The sequence below is a fragment of the Rhinichthys klamathensis genome, unplaced genomic scaffold, assembly GCF_029890125.1.
Source record: "Rhinichthys klamathensis goyatoka isolate OS25496 unplaced genomic scaffold, OSU_Roscu_1.1 h1tg000476l_1, whole genome shotgun sequence".
Classification (NCBI taxonomy): domain Eukaryota; kingdom Metazoa; phylum Chordata; class Actinopteri; order Cypriniformes; family Leuciscidae; genus Rhinichthys; species Rhinichthys klamathensis.
In genome coordinates this window covers 813930-831605 of record NW_026606964.1, presented here as the reverse complement: position 1 = coordinate 831605, position 17676 = coordinate 813930, and the positions used below count along the sequence as shown (strand labels likewise).

General features: G+C 38.9%; 1 protein-coding gene across 7 annotated transcripts in view; it reads left to right on the top strand.

Moving 5' to 3' along the window:
• pard3aa (par-3 family cell polarity regulator alpha, a) overlaps positions 1 to 17676 on the top strand; it is a 516365-nt gene that overhangs the window by 190238 nt on the left and 308451 nt on the right. For all 7 annotated transcript variants that reach the window (XM_056237053.1, XM_056237055.1, XM_056237056.1 and 4 more), the window contains exon 4: positions 17214 to 17380. In XM_056237053.1, coding sequence (XP_056093028.1) covers positions 17214 to 17380 — 167 coding nt within the window. The remainder of the gene's footprint in view (positions 1 to 17213; positions 17381 to 17676) is intronic.

Here is a 17676-nt window from a genome sequence, read left to right as displayed (position 1 = left end):
GGGGTGTTTCCAATCTGACGGCCGGCTGACTCAGTGACGGGTCGGGGATATAAACGTGGTGATGTTTAACAGAGGCTTCCCCGATGACACACCAGATCCTCAGCCATTAGGAGATTGCCTGCGGGGAAAAGTGCAGACACCTGCGGCCAGGACAGCGTTTATATAATCAATTTGTTTTGTGGCTGGCCGCTCCCTCGCTTCCTCTTAAGCTGTGGTCTGGTAGAAGTCATTAGGAGGACATGTAGGGACATGAACACCACACAGTGACAATATTATTTGTGAAAGACAAACTAATTTAACACTCTAGCTAGATATTGACATTATTTGAAGACATCATTTACTAACCCTGTTGTATGTATGTGCATATACACAGATGGCTGATCTGAGGTCTGTAATCTCGGTCTGTATAAAAGGTGTTCGTTGTGTTTGCCCTTGTTTTGGGGATGGTACGTTCATGCGCGTACACACGTGTTGTGAAATAATTGGATATTTTTCATGAGAAGTTCTCCTGTGCGTTGAAATACCTCATGTTGTTCCAACCCCGTAAGACTTTCGTTCATCTTCAGAACACAAATTAAGATATTTGTGATTAAATCTGAGAGCTGGATCACTCCTCCATAGGCTTCTTAAGGGATCGAAACTGGCCGGCCCAAAAGTTATGAAACACATCGTTAAAATAGTCTGAGTGACGACAGTGGCTCAACCTTAAGTTTATCAAGCGACGAGAATACTTTCTGTGCGCAAAAAAACAAACAAAAATAACGACTTTATTCAACTATTCATTTCCTTCTCTGTTGGCCTCGAGATTTCACGTAGTGTAACAGCGCAGCGCTTCTGTGTTGATACGTCACACACAGGCTCACTATTGGCCGACGCTGGTCATGTGTGTGATGCGTGTGACGTCGATATCGAATCATAAAAAGATTAATCAGATTTTTTTTTTTTTTGCCCAGCCCTAATTATTAGTGAATGAGGCTTATTGTTAGTGATTCTTGTAATGCAAAGTTCATGCCGTGATCCTAGAGTATTTTTGGTTATTAATAGTACATTACGAAGACTGTATTTTCCAGAGGTCGCATGTGTCGGCTGTACAAGGAATGTCACCATTTCATTCCAATGTAGGAAATTGCAATAATTTAAGCCTTAAGAATAATAGTCAATTTTATAATAGTAACTTTTCTGAAACGAGTCTCAGTGATGTATGTAGTCGACAAATGTGACCTCCGGAGGGGGTAGTTTTTGAAATTAGACACAATCAGGATGTTGCTTGTGGTTGCTAATGTGGTCGGAGTGGTTGCTAGGGCTTGCTATGTGGATACTAAGATGTTTTGTCCTCATTAGCCAAGTCCAAAAAAAGATACTTAAATAACAAAATATGTAATTTCTTCCCTCGGTCTGTGCAGCTGTGGTCCACAATGAGATATGGGGGTCAAATTGCCACCGTCAAAATCACAGTCTTAATAGTAATTCTGTGTGCACATTTCACAACACATTAAAGTCTCAACACTTTGCATGTTCATGACGCTAAATAAAAAAAAAAGGCACAATATATAACAAGTTAAACAGTATTTCAAACAGCTCAAATAAATGAATTGAGACAAACTGACCCGCAACATAATATTTGCTCAAATCACTAATATGAGTAACAGCAATAAAGTATCGATTGCACATGAAACTTGAACATGTGCAAAACAGAACAGCAACTGTATTACAATTGCACACATGTATTTTAAATTGCACATGCTAATTTTTACGTCGCTAAATTTCCTCACTTTGCCCAGTCGTTCAGAACCTCTTCTTCTCGTTCTGGTCCAAAGGCTTTGACATCATCTTACTTTCTTCTAACACCAAGAGCAGAATCAGTGTGTTGATATGCATGGCTGAACGTGTGTGATTGCCCATCTGTTTAGTGTTTTGTTTTTGTGATTGTGTCATTTGCACTCCGAGCTTCTCTCTGTAGGTCCAACCATCACGTCTCCTCATGCTAATCAGGCTAACCCTCAAGCATGCCGAACAGACCTCCAACCAGACACTGAAATGCCCTGAAACCACCCGCTCAAATCAAGCTGCACGCCACTGGCAGTTCACAGTGACTTCTGGCTCTTTGTCATTGAAGTGCCTTTTGGGGAGTGTGTTGGAGCACTGGTTTATTAGCTGTGTCATCTCCTCATCACGCCACCCAGTGCCATTAGCGACTGCGACACAGATGAGCGCGCGGGGAGGGGCGGAGCCTCCACACGGGAGTGGGCGGAGCCTCGGCACTGGAGTGGGCGGGAAGCTTGCCTAATTCACACTATTAGTCAGAGAACTATAAAAGTGCCACAGTTTAATCTAAAGCTTATTATGGCTGATAATTGTAACCATTTATACTGTAAAACAGGGGAAACAATTATTAAGTTGTTCTGCAATACACTCTCGATTTGTTTTCATTGATCTCTGTCTCTCTTTCTCTTTCTCTTTCTCTCTGCATGTTTCCACCTCCATTCAGCTTCTCCTTTCTCTTGTCTTCCTCAGCACTAACATGCTAAGTCAACGTGTGTGAAAGAAACGGGCAGATCCAGCTCAAAGTGCATCAGTGTGTGTGTGTGTGTGTGTGTGTGTGTGTGTGTGTAGGACCTGCTCAGCTCTTCAACAGAGACACGTGGAAGATCATTAGCAATGTCACCGTCATCTGCATTCATCGGGCACGATGCATTTCAAGTCCTTAATTCAAAGACTGACTACAAAGCCAAGTTCACTTCAGTGGGATCAACTTTGTGAATACAAACTAAGGCGGGATCGCTTTAGTTCTGCCGATTCCCATGGTGCTGTCAGAATAAAACACCCTCATGATTTGTGCGTGTGTGTTGAGAAAAACAGGTGCAAACGTCAAAACTCTGGAGTTCATTCGAGTTTTCAGTGAACATGTCTATTCTGCTCTTTGAAAGTTTTCTACACATGTTGTCATGCGAGGATCAGAACCGGGGATCAGCTTAATCAGACCTCTCATTAATCTGCTAATGATCTGTGATTAGATTGAAGCACACGCACACACTCCGTTTCCTATTCAGACTCGCTTGGATGTGCGTTGCAGAAAATTGGCTTCCAAACTTTGTTTCTGTCTTTCCGTGCTTTTGAACAACAGCCCTGCCTTTAACATGACGTATTAGCCTTTAACACACACTCAGATTAACATGTAAACGGGCCGTGTCCGAGTCTGAGTTCAGGCAGAAACATCTCTAAAGGTGTTTTGAGATTTTTCTGAGAGCAGAAAGTGTCTTGATTTCCTCTAGATCATCTTTTTGACTCCAAGGCGCCACTGTCCACAACAACGTTCGAAGGCCGCGCGCGTGATTGTTCCAGTTGTTTGTGATTTTACTGGATAATGATGAAAGATAAGGATTTTTAGAAATATATTTTACTCATAATTTCTACCTAAAAAAATATTTAAGCGTTTGGCATAACTTGAATATATATATCTCTTTTACAAATCTTTCTTTAATAATTTATTTAATGTTTATTGTATTTAAGTAAATCGTTTTTTTTTTTTTTTAAATGAACATACAGTTTTAGTTAACGCTAATAAAATACCCTGAACAAGAATTCAATAATTTCTATAATACAAGATTTAGGATTGTGATGCTGTACAGGTGAAACTTGAAAAATGAGAATATCATGCAAAAGTTCATTTATTTCAGTAATTCAACTTAAAAGGTGAAACTAATATAGACTCATTACATGCAAAGTGAGATATTTCAAGCCTTTATTTGTTAAAATTTTGATGATTATGACTTACAGCTTATGAAAACCTTTTCACAATATTCTTATTTTGAATTTGGGGTTTTCATAAGATAAGCCATAATCTTCAAAAATATAACAAATAAAGGCTTGAAATATCTCACTTTGCATGTAATGAGTCTATATAATATATTAGTTTCACCTTTTAAGTTGAATTACTGAAATAAATGAACTTTTGCACGATATTCTCATTTTTCGAGTTTCACCTGTATTTTGTCACCAAAAGTTGAGGGAATGTTATCTTTGACTCCAGTATTTGGGTCCAATTGACTTGATTTCAAACTAACTCGTCTCTTACCAAAGATCTTATGCATTCCTTTCCGCCTAACAGAGTGTACAAGCGTCCTGAGTGTGGGCTCAGTCTTCATATCATTGCTGGTCTTGTCAAGTGTTAGTAAATTGGTGTGTTGATTTGCATGCGTGGCTGAGTCTGGGCAGCCGTAGCCTCGGGCTCGTCCTGGCATCAGTGAGTCTCAGGAATGGGGTTTTGGAGCTCATGTCTGGAGGCTGTTTCCCTCTCTAACCACAAGCCACCTACGCAAAGACAAAAAAACAATGAGGACCAGAGGGATGTCACGTGTCAAGAGCACAACACCACGATGAATAAGGCAAAACTAGAGAAGATCATCAGCAAATATGTCTTACTAATGAAATGCTCTATGTCTTGTGTGTGAGAGAGAAATGGCAAGAGTAGGTGACTCAACCCACGTGTTGTCAACCTCATAAGATGGAGCAGCCGTCACACATGAGAAAGTCCATGCAGACCTCGCTGGAATTTCCTGGGAGTCGATGTCTCGCCCGGGAAACTCTTAAGTGCTGTTTGTTTTAGGCTTCGCGCAAACCCTCCCGTTTTATTATAGCCTTCTATCATAGGTGAACTCAGCCTATGGCCAGATCTTCACTGATACGCTTAAGGAGAAATAATGGGGCCAACAGATCATTAGGCCAGTGCTTTTTTTGGCTCATGAATCGTTGCTTAGATCTTAAGGAAACATTTTTCCTTGACCATTTTGCGGTTGTTATTTTTGTCCATGTGAGGCTGTGTGGGAAAGATGAAATGATTCAACAATGTTCCGAGTTTTAACGAGTCACGCTGACTACGGTTGAAACCAGAAGAGGTTAACACTGCAATCTGGCAAAAAATGTGTCTGTCATTTGAAATAAAGTATGCAGTGGGACTAAACACACTATGTGTTTGGCTTTGTGTTCATTTTAAGACTTTTCCCCGCTCTCACTTTCGCTCTCGGAGGAGTGTGTTTGCCTCTAGTGTTTACTTTACTGAATGAGGAGAATATTGTCTTTTTGGGCTTCTGATGTTTTTCTTAGCTTTTCTGACAGTTTTCAGCAGTGATTGTGGATTCTAGAAGACATTAGAATAAAAATAGTTTGAGTTGAGTTTAGTAAATGAAGTTTGACAGCAGTCTTTGTTTATTTTACTTCTGTTTAGGGACACTCTTTAGGTCCAATTCTCTCTATTAACTTGTTGCTTATTAGCATGCATATTAACAGGATATTGGCTTGATAACTTGATGGTTGTTGACATTAACTTGTTCTTGTGCAATTATTTTTTTAGATCATACTTAAAAATAAAGATTCTTTAATGGCATTGATGGTTCCATTGATACTTCCGTGTAACCTTTCCATTCCACAAAAGGAAAAAGGTTTTTAAGTTCTTCACATAAAAAAAGCCAGCCACCATCCGCATGTTTGATCATTTCCACAAGTTTCATCGCCCGCAGAATATTTTGTTGTTTGAATGTCTGCAATGAACATGCAATATATATATATTAGTGCTGTCAAACGATTACAATATTTAATCGCGATTAATCGCATTAATATCATAGTTAACTCGCGATTAATCACATTAACATCATAGTTAACTCGCGATTAATCGCATTAATATCATAGTTAACTCGCGATTAATCACATTAATATCATAGTTAACTCGCGATTAATCGCATTAATATCATAGTTAACTCGCGATTAATCGCACTAATATCATAGTTAACTCGCGATTAATCGCGCTAATATCATAGTTAACTCGCGATTAATCGCATTAATGTCATAGTTAACTCGCGATTAATCGCACTAATAGCATAGTTACCTCGCGATTAATCGTGTTGATAGCATAGTTAACTCGCGATTAATCACATTAATATCATAGTTAACTCACGATTAATCACATTAATATCATAGTTAACTCGTGATTAATCGCATTAATATCATAGTTAACTCGCGATTAATCGCAATTAATCACACATTTTATTTTTTATCTATTCTAAATGTCTCTTGATTTATTTTTGTCCCATTATTTTTCCTAATTTCAATGCTCTTATCAACATGGAAAAGTGGATCGGCTTGCTTTGTGCAAATGTGTTTTATTGAAAACAACATTGGCATATACTGTGTTCAATTTCACTCTAACATTCTCACCTGGAGCAAATAATCTCTCACACAATGTAACACTGTCCATCAATAAAAGGGTGAAAGAAATACTGACGAGGTCCTGATATTGACGAGGGGGCGGAGAATTCGCATCAGCTGTGTGTGTGTGTGTGTGTGTGTGTGTGTGCTTGGCCATCATCAAGTGGTGTTTCAGACTGGACGTGCTGCGATGATGATAGCTCAGTTCACAACGACAAAACACACAGATCCCTTTGGTCTGGTCAATGGAACCATTTGGCAACTTTTTAAAAGTAAACTTTCCATTCAGAATCTTATTGGCATCCATTTCGGCGTCTCGCGCTCGTCATCCACTCAAAACGTAACGCTAACCAACTATTTGACCCAAACAAGTGTGTGCGGCATGCCTGTTGTTTTGTTTCCGGTCTAGCTAGATCCGCTTGTGCTTACAAATAAATACAGTATATGTATATATAAAGGAACAGAGCCTTTGCTTAAAAAAATTAAAAAATTAATTGTATTCTAGCTTTATGCATTCTTTTTTAAATCAACATTTGAATGTGGGTAAGTTTCATTAAAAAAGCAACATTTTGAGTGAAAAGCTGAGCAAATCGTGTTTTTGTCAAATACTTTACTCAGATGGGATTCTGAACGATGATCCAAACACAGATGATGACAGAACACGTCATGATTACACTGCATATTGCCATCGACTCTTTAGGAAAATTGCACATTTGTTCTATTAACTTGATCCGTTTTATTGTACATGAAAATATGCATATGCACAACCCATAGTGATCCAGTTGTGCTTGACTGGGAGTCTATGTTGGATACCAGTACCTGTCCCCTTGGTTTAGCGTGTCTACTACAGTATGTAGTTCGGACATCATTAGACACTCGACACCCTAAAAAATGATTTAAACAACTGTTCAACTAGCAAATAGCAAACATGAAATGATGATCCACCCAAAATAAATGATGTAAGTGCTTTAACATTTTAAACTTTCTGAACCACTATATTTTTCTGTTGTACGTTCATTACTGTAAACATGTTTCAAATCATTTTTACTTTATTAAGTATATTAATAGGACATTGTTGTAAAATAACTGTTCATAATTAAATCTGTTGCATATTTCTTAAGCAAGTTAACTTCTCATTTGATGTGATATTGTACGGTTTCATGCTGAACTGTGACTTGGCATTAACACGACATCAAAGTCATGTTTCCTATCTTTCCCTCTTCCCCTTCAGCACTCCTTCACACTCCACACACTGGCTGAAACACCATTAGCCATAGAAACTTCAAGGGTGTAATCTCAGAACAGATTGAAACATTATCTCCTTCCAATTTACAACATCTGCTCATTAAACTAACGTCTGTGTGTCTGAACTAAGCATTTGTCTTTGTATTCGTACTTTTCCTCTGTGGGATTTCGTTGTGTCAGCAGTACAGTTGGATTTTCCCACCTCTCCCTCTTTCATTGTTTCTCCGTTTCTCTCCGTGCTTCCAAACATGTGGTTTTGACTAACACAGAGGGGTAGGGATTATTGTAATTGTCAGTTTCATAAGTAATCAACTGTAAGACCACAAAGACGGACCCATGATCATATGAACAGACAGCATCTGAGCTTCTGCTAAGCTCTCCAGTGGTGGACAGTAAACGGCTAGAGGAGTTGGGGAAGTTTCAAACGTTTTAGACAACAGTGGAGTTGAACATGTCATAGAAACGTCGTCATGTTGTGGACCGTGGGAGAAGTGAAGTCTTTACTTATCTTCCAGTTCGTTTTGTTCATATATAATGTTGTCTCTGTCACAGATAAGCACTTGCACCCACTCGTCTGACCAGAGGTGACCTTTCCAGACCTTTCCGTCCGATAACTCTTGCTTTTGTTTGGACAAATCTCCACTCAGATTAAAGCATCTCTATGTGTTTTTGCATCACTAGTGTTGCCAAATATGTGAAAAAAAAAAAAAAAAAAATCCTTTCCACTGATAATGATTGAACATTTTGAATAGGGGAATTGTGAAGAATTTGTAATGTTATATACGTATGTTAGTGAAAAAAGTATCTTATGCTCATCTAGGATGCATTTATTTGATCAAAAATACAGTAAATAAATACTATATATTATTACAGTTTAAAATAACTATTTTATATGTGAATATATATTAAACTGCAATTTATTCCTGTGATCAAAGCTGGATTTTCAGCATCATTACTCCAGTCTTCAGTGTCACATGATCCTTCAGAAATCATTTTAATACGCTGATTTGATGCTCAAAAAACATTGACTGATTATTATCAATGTTGAAAACAGTTGAATTTCTGTGGAAACCGTGATACATTTAGTTATTCAGGACTCTTTGATGAATAGAAAGTTAATTAAAACAGCATTTATTGTCCTAATACTGACCCCAAACTTTTAAACGGTAGTGTATATTCTTTAAAATCCATATTTAGGCATAATTTCAGCTAACTCCCACTTTTTGTCATCCAACCTAAATAAATTTCCGCCTATATTATTCTGCACTGAATATCCATTTCACTCACAGGGTATGCATGTGAAACGGATTGCAAGCGGCAGCTCATGTTGACTTTGAATCGCATTGATTGGTTCTGTTTTGAAACGTAGTGAACGCTTGTGTGTTTGACTGGCAGATCCCGTTTTCCGTCGAGGTGGCTGTAGCGTCGAGGGAACGCTTCTATGGTATTTACATCAGGAGAGCTGTGTGTAGTTCCAGCTCAGCAGAAATGTTTGGTTAGCTGATTAGCTCTTCTCCAGGGACTTCTGTTCTCACTCCTCTCCGCTGGCCCACTGGTGACACTGGGGTGTTGCCACTCGGTGTTGAGTTAATTGCTCTCCCCCGTACAGCTCTGATTGCTGTCCCCAGCATGTGGGAAACGTCGACCCAGATGAGTCAGGATTCATTTGGTGAAATCCAGGCTTGAGTTTCCAGTCCTTCCTCCTTTCCCTGTCCCTTTCCACTTCATCCTTGCTTATATCAGTCCTCCTCCTTGTGTCTTTCTAAATCTATCTAAATCTGGAGGCAGTTTAATGCAGATCCTCCCAGCTCACTACGTGTTGTTAACATTTATTTGTTGTCCTTCAGAGAGTCAGTTGCTGTTTGTTTGTGTGTCCGTACAGAAAGTATGTGTTGATTTCTGTCTGACTTTGCAGTGCTTCTGCTCAGTAAGGTTTATAAAACACATCTGAGGTTTTAAGTCATTATGTAAGATTACTTTGCATTTCGACTTGTGTAAACGAGTGCATTTCGTCCCATTAGAGTCACATGGGAGATGTGATCTGTTCCAGATCTCCTTTGAGCTTCAGATTCATTGAATATTTAACCTTGTGTTGACTAGACAGTGTACACAACCGTCCGGCTGTCCAAACCTTATCCTCAACATTTACTTGCTGTGCTTATGTAGAATGTATTATTATGATTAGAGTCAGAAATAATTATTTACATTAACACTAAAGATTTGGGAAGCCGTAATATATTTCCTTTAGTGATGCACCAATAATACAATTCTAGTTGATACAGATATGGCAATATTTTTATGTGATTGCGATAAACATTAAATGGATGAATTTTTTTCAAAAAAATAAAATAAATCAATATTAAAAACCGAAATCAATCGTTTTAAATGTTACAAGTAAATGTATGCATCACAGCAATATAATGTACAGAATGAAGTTTTTTATTTTATTTAATGGATCATTTCATATTATTTTGGAATATTTATGTTTTTAAATATTACATTTAAATCAGTGTTAAATGATGGAAAAGGTAATGTAAATGTAAACATAAAAGAAATTAACATATACAATTAAATATCCAGTATGAATACCATATATTGTGCATCCCTAGATTCCTCCAAATGTCTTGGTTAATGTAGTTCACTAAAATTAAAACCATTAAAACATTTTCGTCGCCTAAAATAAAATAAACGTTACTTGAAATAAAAAATATATACCGTATATTTCAGCTAGTTGGCAAAACAACATTTCTCATTTTTTTATTTAGTCGATGTACTGAACTTGATGTACTAAATTAACTAAAACTAATAAAAATGAATAAAATACATATTAAAAAATATATATATAAAATGACTAAAACACGCAACGCAATTAATAAAACCTTAAAAATAAAATGAAAATGGAAAATGAACACAAAAAAAATATATATATCTCAAACAATCCTATAAAATAACACTGCTGGAGAGACAAACAATCGAAAGTTGAAGGTTGAATTGTGACAGTTGTGTCCGGAGGTTTCAGTATCTTTCTCTCAGTCTCTCTGTACTTGAATCCCCTTATCTTTCACTCTCATAGTTTCAGTTTTTTTTCAGTTCTGGTTTCTTATCACCACTCTCTCACTTTTACATCTCCAGACTGGAACCTCTCACATTCCAGCGTGTCGAAACGCACAGACGCTGCCCAGTCGCAATGCTCCAGCACTCACGCAGGACACTCGCTCTCTCTCTACATCTGCCTCTAAATCCTCCCAGCGTGTCCTCGTTCTTCCCTAGAGAAAACAAATCCACACTGTATACAAAACTGAAACTCTGCCTTATTCAGATCTACTCAAGATTAGCTGCCTCTAAAGTGAGCATTACCCCACTATTCAGCGTGTGACAGTCCTCTCAAGTCTTGCTATTTGAACAAATTCCAAAATATTCCCTTTGAACACATTTCCAGTGCCCCAATGCAATAAAAAGTCTATTTTTCCAAAGTTAAGCTACCTCCTTTAGGAAGACTTTTTGTACCCCGTTGGCAAATGCAAATGTAAGTTGAGATATAGTTGAAAGAGGTCCCTGCCTAAGCCTCCAGAGATATCAATATGGATGCTCTGGTGACACTTGACTCTTTAAAAAGAGTTCCGGCAAAGACATTATTTCATATTTTATTAACTCAGCCCCTTCAATTAGACTCCTCGGCCCTCTAAACGTTCAGACGCTGGCCAGTCCTTGAAGCATAGAATATTTACCCATCAGAAAACCAAGGTCGTATTTGTAACATCCATAGAAATCCATAAAATTATGCCTGGTTTAGCCAATCATTTCATTTGCAACAAGGCGACAGAAGGGGGAAAAAGATGAAATGGGAATTACAGGCTTGGCCTATACCTGTTCCTGCTCATCATAGTGTCCTCTTCCTCAGCCTGATCAGTATTCCTCAGCGTTCCCCGTCCTCTCCATTACCCACTACTGGCAGCCAGTCAGGGACACTTTCCTTTGGCAGGTAAGCGGCCCGCAAGGACAAAATGGACACACGGGCAATTTAAATGATTGGAAGCAGTAAGTAATATATTAGAGAGCCCTGTGTTTGAAAAGTCAGAAGTAAATTGCATGTTATTAGTGCCAACTCAGCGAAGCAGAAAACACAAGGTTTGTAGAAGAACGAGTTAAAGTTAGAGATGAAATTATGATCAAGAGTCGTATCTACATTTCGGTATCTTTCGAGTAAAGGTCGTGATTGTGAATGAAGGCTTTGTGGTGCATCGTATCGGAGATACCAGGGAATATTCTCTCTCAATTACGGACTAATCCACAAATCTCCGCCACACGGCCCTCAACGAGACGCGGTGGATTAGAGATGTAAATATGATGTCTGAGAGGGCGTCCCTGGTGAGTTTAACACCATCTTTGGTGTCTGGGTTATTTGCAGGCCTGTGTTTCCCCCTCTATTCATAATCCTCCATGGAGAGCTGAAATTGGTGCTTGGTCTCATTAGAGGGCCTGGTCATACCCCTAACACACCTGAGATCGATGGGTACAGGCCTTTAAGTGGTCGTCTTGGTTATTAAACGCAGGGGAAGCCAATTTCTGGCCGAGGAAAGCTAATCCGATCACACATTAGGAACCCATATTGGCTGGAGTGGCGCGAGAGGGAGAAAGGGATGAAACGGGGTCGTGTGTCCTCTATGTGTACTTACTAGATGGGCTGTTCAACAAAAGCAATATTGTCAGAGCAGCATCACATGCTTTCTGCAATCCATGCTCTCATTGTACTTCTAAAAATGGCCGGTTTTAAAAAAAAGGCAGACATTTTCTCATATTAAAATATGCAGAAATATCTTAAACTCATGTGATTTCCACCCCAGTATCGTTTGTGCATGAGAAAGTTGGTGGATGCTTGAGTTGGTTGGAAGTCAAATGACACACTTTTGGGTCAAGTAACTGATATTTTTGTCTTTGGATGTGAAAAGTTGAAGACTAATTTTGCAGAACATCTTTGAGTTGCATTAATTACGCCAGGAAAAGAGAAATATTTCCCCGCATTGAACAGATTAGTGTAATAGTGCAACATGTTGCAGATGAGCATGTGGTTTGATGATTCTCTTCAAAGATTCTGTGATTAGATTCTTTAAAAAAATCAAATAAGGATATGAACACATGCATCCGATGAGCAACCACCTGCTCCCAGAAAATATTCAAAGACATCTGCTGTCGTCAAACTAGGAACTTTGGAACCAAAAAAAAAAAGAAAAAGACCAAAAATTGGACACAGAAAAGTATGAGGTTTGTTGAGAAGTTCCACGTGGATTCGTTCAGGCCTCATCTTCAACATGATTTATTTGTTCAAAATTGGTGCTTTTCCCAACATTTCCCGACTTTCTCTCTAATAGGTTCCTCAGACATATGTTGGCTTCCTTCATACTTCTGCATAGATATTTGATGTTACGATTTGGCCGAGTTCATCAACCCTGTCACATTCAATAAAACATTATTTTTGCCTTTGTTGCATTGTTCTCTGAAAGCCCCATTAGTTCCCGCTCCCATTATCTGCAATCCGCATGTCACTTCTTGTTTGACGTTAGTAATATGTAATGTAATTTTATGGAGGCCGAGACAACGTATTTGGATGTTATTTGATCTTTTATTTTTTTTCTTGAGACCCATCTCTGTGCGTTTCGAGCCGTCTTGGCCTTAAGCTAATTATTGAATGTAATCACAGACACAGGTTAGAGTTATACAGTTACACTTCGGCTGAGGGGCCTCGTCATTAGAGCCATGAACTGAATGTGAACTGAACACCGACAAAAGGAAGTGTATTAAAAATCATTATTGAGTTCAGTTCCTAATTGAATAATAGGGCCTCCCTTGGTCTGGTGAGTATTTGTGTACGGCCTCAGGCTATTCGGGTTTCACGGTTCTGTTTTCATTGGGACCTCATGTGGCGAGTTGTGGCCTGACCGAAATATTCTATGTCTGTAAAATTGCGACTTTCTGTAAGCTGCATATGCATGCGTGCGCTATCAGATGGTAGTCGCAATATGGGCATATGCTGTGGCAGGACGTTGTCGAGGGATGACAGGTGGTTGCTGGGACATTTGCATAATTATGGATGTACCACATACACTTGTAGCAAGTCATAAACCCAGAGACCAGAGAGCTGAGAAATTTCAAGCGCTCAGAGCTTCTGCCAGGTGGCAAGACACTAACAGTAAATCTGCCTGTCGACACTCAGACACAACTGCAGATGACATGTGAACGCTTTACTTTCACGCTGACTGTGGCCAACGCATGGTACAGACACTAGCAAGGGGAAAACAAAGGTTTGCTGGGCGAGGTTATTTATTCCCCTCAGGTCTAAAATGTCACTGTCTGTGGCTATATTAATCTGAACTGGTTTTATATTTTCTATGATATTCATAAAATGGAGAACTTTAAATTAATATCCATTATATTGCCAAGTGTGGCAATTTGCAATTCGCCTTTGGCTAAGCCACACCCTAGAATGTAGATTGACCAATCACAGCGCAGCCAAGAACGAGCTCCCACAGAGGTCCGACACTTTTTCACAGCGCTCCATTGACTTTAACACAGGCGTCTCATATTTTTGGTCTCGGCAGGCTATTACCGTCGTAGTTTGATCAAAAATATGGTTAAATGTTGTGCCTGGGGCATTTGTAACACACATACGCGTTTCCCAGAGAGGTTGGAGGGGGGTGTGCGTTTTTTCCCCTTCCCAAACCGAAGTCAAATCCTGACAAGTGTCGTCTAGCACACGCTGCTAATAAATACAACGCTATACTCGCGTAGTCCGTTTGCTTTGTAATAACGATTATAGAAGTGAATAGAGACCTACCCAGCTTTGCATGAACAGTGTTGCTCCGTGATATTGTTAGTCCCAGCCTCCATCTCCATTAGTAGGATATGCGGTGGGTCATTTTTTGACTGTGACCGGTATGCTTTTGCCTCTATTTGGATGCCTTGTTGTTCCTTGCGTTTCACCTGTATGTCGTGAATATAGCCTTCGAGCGTATATTGCAGCCGCTTTTGACTACTTCTATCGGACACTTTATTTGCTGCTTTATAAAAGTTTGATCAAATTTCAGCAGGAAGAGCTGTCACAGCATAAGCCATGTTGATACCAGAGCCCAGATGAAGTTTGTTTGTCGGACGTAGCAACAGTAACTAAGGGGGGCGGGGCTTAGCCAAAGGCGAATTCACCTTTTGCGTTCCCTGGATGACATGAAATGACATGATTGCGACAGTGTTGTCATTTATAGGTGAATTTGTTCCTATGATGCATTATACAAAATTTCCAATATTCCTAGAATCAGATCGAGTAGCTTTCCAAGAATGTGGAGTCCAACAAAATGTTGTGAGTCATTTGAATCATTCGTTCAACCGATTCATTCAAAAATTCTGATTCATTCAGGGACGAAATAACTTAAATAATTCCTTCAACGGATTCGTTCAAACACGTATTCATTTAGTAATGAAACTAATTGGTACTTCTCAATTGGAAGGCTGCGCGTCCATCCTAGACCAGCTCATCTGAGGCTTCTAGACAAGACTTCTCCTCAGCATTAAACACTAGAATGAGGTGATCTAGAAAGTCTGCATGGCACGTCATGAAGGTTTTTGCTTTGGATACACTTGATGCATCCTTCAAAATATTCTGAATGAAGGATGCAATCGAAGGCCGCCTTCCTAGGATCCTTCAAATTGGGACGGCCTTTGATAGTGCTAGGTGATGTGACAGCCAAGATATGGAAACTTATTAGGATGCAGCCTTACGACTGAGTCATTGAATCATTCATTTAACTGTTTTGTTAAAAAATGCTGATTGATTCAGGAAAGTCATTGCTGTGTTTTGCAACAGTTATGCTGTCTTTCTTTTGAACAATTTTTTTTTGTTGGTAGAGCAACAATTGAGAAATTAATTGGCAATATTGTCTTATAATAGTAAGTAATAAGGCAATAATAAGTTACTCACTATTAACTTGTTTATCCAACTGAAAAAGCACAATTTTGCTACCTCCTTGTTACTCCAACAATTTCTCAAAAACGGATAAAGCTGTTGGTGCTAGTTCTAAACGTGCAGTTTGAGAATTAGTAACAGAGACTTGAACATATCTTAACTATAACGATAACTATAACTAGCAGGCCATTTTTTAAAGAAGACAGTCAGTAGAATATTGCACTTGCCAGAAATGAAAGTGAAAAAAAAAAAAAAAACGTTATAAAATTTTAGACATACTGTAAAGCAAATGAACTGAACTAAACATTTAATATTTTATAAAAAAATGTTTTATAAAATAATTTGGCCTGTAAAATTGCTATAAAATCAGTCACATGTTCAAAATTTGAAGTTGTGTTACATATTTGAAGTTGATATCATAAAAAAGGATTTAACGTACTGTTTCCATGGCAAAGCAGTGTTTAATTTCAAAACAATTTTCACAGAATGGACTTTGAGTGTTTAAGCTTCCGAATGCTACCTAATTTGTGATGATTACTAGAATATAGGGGTGTAACAATATATCGTGCCACAATATATCGCACTACAAAAATGCAACAATACGTATCATGGATAGTGACAATATGTATCGTGGATAGCCCCCCCCCAAAATAAAAATTACTGTGTGAGAAAAAATTCAAGTTTTCAGAGTTTTAGTGTCAGTACCACATTAAACTACTATATATAATGTTGAATATAATGTATAATAATGCAATGGGGGGATATTTGTGGGTCCTGATAATCCCAAATGTCTGATGTTACCAGTAAAAAGTGGCCGACATTATTTTAAATATATCTAGTCAGTGAAAGAGTGCAAGCAAACTCGTCTAAAATAATTCTGTATTTTCAGTTTCAGAATCATGAATATTTTTATTTTGGTGTCACCATTGTCCAAGCCTATTCATTTAAACCCACAATGTAATATCAAAGTTAGCATTTTAATCAATAGTACATTTTTTGTTAACCTTTTACCATATGTCTTTGAGTATCGCAATAATACCGATCATGAGTTCAGTATCGTGATATGTATCGAATCGTGACATGAGGGTATCGTTACACCCCTACTAGAATATGTGACGGGGGAACAAGCATACCAAGTGTCACTCTATCACTGATAGTGAACAGGTTAAAGCAATACTGTATGCCCTTAAAAAAAAAAGAAGCAATAAATATATACATAGGCCAGTGTTATTTTATGGTTACAGTTATATTCATTGTAGGTATATTATCAGGCATTTTTATATATAATGCTTTAAATATACAGACTTAATAGAAAGTGTTAGTAAAAAGTAAAAATAAGTCACGAGCACAGAGCCCTACAAGCCAGAGCAGCGATCTGAGCTGTGTGAGATGGGAAGAGTGAACCGGTATCTGAGTAATCCCCCCCCCGCCTGCCCCGCAGTTCAAACCCATTACAGCGCCGCAGCACAGGGACACCTCTGTCTCGCCTCTCTCATCTTCCTCGGAAGCGTGTGTGGTGTGCGCGTGCCACAGAACAAGCCCAGCTAAATGGTCCTATTGCCACCGCCTTTCTTTGCAATGCTCAAAGGAACTGGCTTTGTGTCAGACATAAATGTACTACTGTGTCCCTGTCACACTTTTGTGCCACTGAAAAGGGCCTTTCTGTAGGAAATCGAGCCGGAGTGTTGTGTTTGTTATCTGTGGTCATATGGGAAGGATGCCTTATTGCACCGTAGTGAAGATACTCCAGTTTTTGGAGTGAGATGCATGAAAATATGCTGTTAACCAGATCTTCCTCATCTCTCTGTTTCAGACATGCCCTTGCATGTACGGCGTAGCAGTGATCCAGCCCTGGTTGGTCTTCCCGAAGCCCAGCTTCAGCCAGAGGAACCGTCTCGTAAGAATCCCACACGCTGGTCCACCACGGCAGGGTTTATGAAAGCCAACACCACCAGCAGAACCAGTAGTCTAGAGCGAAAGGTGAGTTTTTTTCTATTCTATTTTTCTATTTTTATTTATAAAGAATATTAATGTAACTTTCTGACCTTGCTTGAAGTGCCCCTATTATGCTATTTTAAAGTTTCCTCATGTTGTTTTGGAGTCTCCATGTTCTCATAATATACATTTGCACATCACCACGTTTTCAATGATTCTCAAACGACTCGTCAGATGAATCAATCTCTCTAAATCCCTCCTTTCCCCGAGCTACTCAGCACAGCGTCTTCTCGACATGATGCTGTCCAGTATCCAGAGGAATCAGCTGCCGGTTTGAGGTT